This window comes from Gavialis gangeticus, unplaced genomic scaffold, assembly GCF_001723915.1.
Source record: "Gavialis gangeticus isolate Ggan-Ray unplaced genomic scaffold, GavGan_comp1, whole genome shotgun sequence".
Classification (NCBI taxonomy): domain Eukaryota; kingdom Metazoa; phylum Chordata; order Crocodylia; family Gavialidae; genus Gavialis; species Gavialis gangeticus.
Window position 1 is genome coordinate 44,396,675 of NW_017728997.1, and position 4,082 is coordinate 44,400,756.

At 43.9% G+C, this 4,082-nt stretch overlaps 1 protein-coding gene across 1 annotated transcript in view; it reads right to left on the bottom strand.

Annotated features, from left to right (window-relative positions):
- Nucleotides 1–4,082, bottom strand: part of IARS (isoleucyl-tRNA synthetase) — a 319,713-nt gene that overhangs the window by 262,298 nt on the left and 53,333 nt on the right. Inside the window, exons 7-8 of the mRNA XM_019505112.1 lie at nt 2,601–2,718; nt 1,427–1,574 (exon numbers count right to left, since the gene is read on the bottom strand). Coding sequence (XP_019360657.1) covers nt 1,427–1,574; nt 2,601–2,718 — 266 coding nt within the window. The remainder of the gene's footprint in view (nt 1–1,426; nt 1,575–2,600; nt 2,719–4,082) is intronic.

A 4,082-nucleotide genomic window follows, 5' to 3' on the forward strand; every position in this document is an offset into this window, starting at 1 on the left:
CCCGCCTTGCCCCAGCTGGGCAGTGCTTGCCCCAGCCCCTGCCCTATGCCTCCCTCACCGCAGGGGCCTCAACCTGCTCCCCCTCTTGCCTCCCCTATCCTCTCCCCTCCTCTTCCACCACACCACTTACCAGCTGCACACAGCTCTCCAAGCTGCTGGGCTGGTATTGGAAACTGGATTGATATTGGCTGATATGCCTCCTTAAAAATCAGCTATCAGTATCAGCCCAAAAATTTCTATTGGTGCACCCCATGTCATATCTAAAAGTACTCTTAACTCTTTCTGAGCTGACTGACTCTCTCAAGATCACTATGTGCTTTAATATGAGAAGGAAAGGTCAGAAAAGCTGTCTTAAGAGAAACAGTTCAACTGAAGATAACAAAAAATTACCCACTCTAAGGCACATTGTGTTTCACATACGGCATGCTGAGGACAGCAGTAGTTAAATTTAAAGGGTTTTTGGACACGAAATTTTATCATTTTTAACTATGGCATTTGATCTGGGTTAAAGCTGAATCATTTTATGTTGTTACACAATTTTAGAAAAAAGTGAATAGTCCTGGAATTTCTGAAAATTCAATGCAGGGGCAATCATTTTTCTTCAAGTTCATATTCACTGATTTACAATGTATTATGTAAACTAGCTATAGTAAAATTCTGTCATAATCTATTTTGACATTTTTCAAAACAAAGCATGGTAAAAACAGCATTACTAGTATGGACACTGTAGTAAAAAAATCCCTTTCTGAAAATGATACAAAGGAATAAGTGATCAAGATAGCATTCCTTTAACTACTGAAAGAGTGGAACTGCAAACCTTAAAGAGGTGGCAAAAGTAATGAGGAAAAAGACATACATACTACTTACCCTGTTGTACATGGGTTCCCCTTTTAAACTACAGGAATGTGCTGTAGTACAACTCTTTCCCTGAGGAAGGGATTACCTTAAAATCCCATTTGAGCCAACCTAATGTGCTCCAATTCTCCTCAGAAGATAATAAGCAGGTTTGGTCTGATGCAGTCAGGAGTGAGGTTGGGTAGAAAAATTGAAAGGAGTGAAATGGAGCATTAAAAAAAAAAGAAAATCACTTTATGCAGTCAGATGTGGGGGGTAACTGAAGGAAGGTAAGAGGTCCGGTAACTAAGGCTACTCCCTTTCATTTGCTAGAAAATGGCATTAACTTTGCAACTATCAGTACTTTAAACACCGATGTAAAATAGGTAATTTATAATCCAAGAGCACAAAGTGGAAACTCCAGCCGTGCAGTAAATTATCCAACCATTCTCCAAGCCTCATTCAGTAAGCCCCAGTGAAATGCTATATGCTGAAAATAAAATAAAACCTTCTATCATGGAGACTTGGGTATGTGAACTTGTGACCAAAGGAACTAAGTTTTCACTGCATTTCATATCAAGTTAGTACTCACCTTTCAGTTTCACATACTGCAATTCTGGATTAACACAGAGGGCCAGATTACTTGGTAGAGTCCAAGGAGTAGTTGTCCAAGCAACAAGAGAGATGTTTTCATCTTCATCCAGTGGGAAGCTTACAATTACCGATGGATCTTGAACATCCTTTAAAAAAAAAAAAAAAAGGGATGGGGAAGGAACAAGAGGTTTGGTCTTGTCAGTCAAGGACAAAATACTCCAAAGAAAAAGCAGTGACAGTATGTTGTCATACATATGTACCTGGTTCTTTTAGCATCCTCCAATTTGACTTGATTAGACCTGTTTCAGCCTCGGTAAGTGGCAGGAAGACTGAATGCAGATATGGACCAACTTTCCTACTGCAGAACAAACTGGCTAAATCACAAAATGACCCAAAACAGCCACAACATATAAAAGCTGGAATTGTCAAAGGAATCATTGGCAGTTAGTTACCAAAACCTGTAGAAACTGAATGAGAGCTGTGAGACAAACTCCTATGGATGCTTTTGACAATCCCAGTTTAAGATAACCTAAAATCTGAAACTGAGGTAATGCTATAGGAAAATAAGCAGTTTGTTAGTTATTACAAATCTAGATTAAATTATTGACTTAGTTTTTTCTACCTTATATCCCCAGAGGGGGGAAAAAAAAAAAAAAAAAAGACAAATTTAGAAAATTCTCCCCTGACAAGCAATTGTCATTACCAAATACAAAGAAGAGCTAAATGTTCTTGAGCACAAAATGGGCACAAAAACTGCCAACATTGACAAAACATTGGTTTCATCTTTGTATGTCACAAGAATGTCACAATTATTTTTCTACCTGGTTAACTGCCTGTCAGCACTAAGAAAGCTTTGTTCTTACAGGCAACTTAACTTGAGATTTAAATAGTCAAGTTTATTTATTGGCAGCAAGAAATAATGTTTCTTGGCAGCAAGGTATAATGACTTATTTACAAAGGCACCAATAAATAATGACTTAAAGGAACAGTCAGGAAAAAAAGCCAGAGTTATACATAAGCAATTCAACTCTTCAACAACATTATGTTATCAAAATGGAATCTCCTGGTATATCACCCAATTCAACAACTTAAGCTTTTTAACACAAAACAAAAAACTCCAGTGCAAAATAGCAGTTTCAACAGTCAAATTAACATGATATGTAGGGACATACCTTATAGTTCTGATGAGATTCAAAGTTTGAAAGGGGAGTGTTACATGCAGTAGAGAAAGGCATAACTTTAACTCCTCTGTAAACCAGACCTTTGTCATACAGCTGCTTGAAAACCCACCTAAAAGTAAACAAACATATTACAGCTGTTAAAAATGTACTCCAAAATAACAAAACCAAACAAAAACCTCACAGAATGATAATTCAGTAAGAGAGGTATTTTTAACTCTGTGGGCACATCTATATATACAGGCACTTGCGCTTGCAGCATCTCAGATAGGAGTGGCACAAGTTTGAGCCGGGGATTTTTGCCTCAATGCACGTGCCCGGACATGCACTTTGGTGTGGGGCAAATTGTGCCTCTTGGGGCAAAATAACCCTGCCCAGCTCTTCCTGGATCTGCAGCCAGGGGTAGCTAGAGCCTGGGGCCAGCTACTGGCCCAGCAGTATAAAAGCCTGCCCTGGTGAGCAGCTCAGGGCTACTTGCCCTCAGGAGCTTCGGGGGTGGGGAGGCTCTGGGAGGAAGTTGGCCATACCCCTTCCTGTCCCAGGCTGCTGCTGCTGCATGCTTAGTCTCAGGAGTTTGTGGAGATGGCCAGGCCCTTTCCTGCCTCTGGCTACTACTAGCTGCTGGCTTGGTCTCAGAGCTTTTGGGAGTAAGTTGGCTGCACCCCTTCCTGCCTTGGCCTGCTGCTGTTGCTGCCTCCCCACGGGGGGACCCTCTGCTGCATGTTGTTGCCCCCCTCAGGGAGGGCCCCCCTGCACTGCACCTCACCCCATCTTCTGTACCCATTTCCGGCCTACTACCCAGCCCACAACAGCCTGGGGAGGGAGCCTGCATTGCCTGTGGGGCCCTCCTCCCCCACCACCACTGCTGGAGCCTAAAGGTGCCTTGCCTGCCCCAGCTACCATGGCAGGCCACCCCCCACCTTCACCTCCACTCTCACCAGAAGCACACCCCAAGTGGCTGACCTGGATGGCTCCTACCATCACTGCTGCTGCCGTCTGTTCCGCCGCTGCCCCCTCTCAAGAGAAAGGGAGATTCCCCACTGCACCACCTTGCACCACTCAACACCACACCTGCACTGGATTACTCCCTAATTGATTGATTGCACCTGTCCTCCCACACAGCTGCTTCACTGCATCTGATCCTGCTTTATTTCCTTGCCTGCTGCCAAACACCTAGCTGGAGGCCTGAGGGGCTCCTGAACTGATCTCCAACAAACAAAGCACCTCCACTGCTCCAGCCATCTTTTACATCTGCCTCAGCAGCCTTCCCTGTGTATTTTACCCTATGTGGCAAGTCCTATGGTCCACTCCCCCTGCCCTGGTGTTTGTTGTGGGGCTGAGCAAGCCAGCTCGAGTCTCGCCAGCCCATCCACATGTGCGTGCATGTATGTGCATGCTTCCCCCACTCCCCCACATTCCTCTCAGCTTTTTTCCTGCAGGGATATAGCTCAGTAAGCTTCAGCCCCCTTCCCCTAT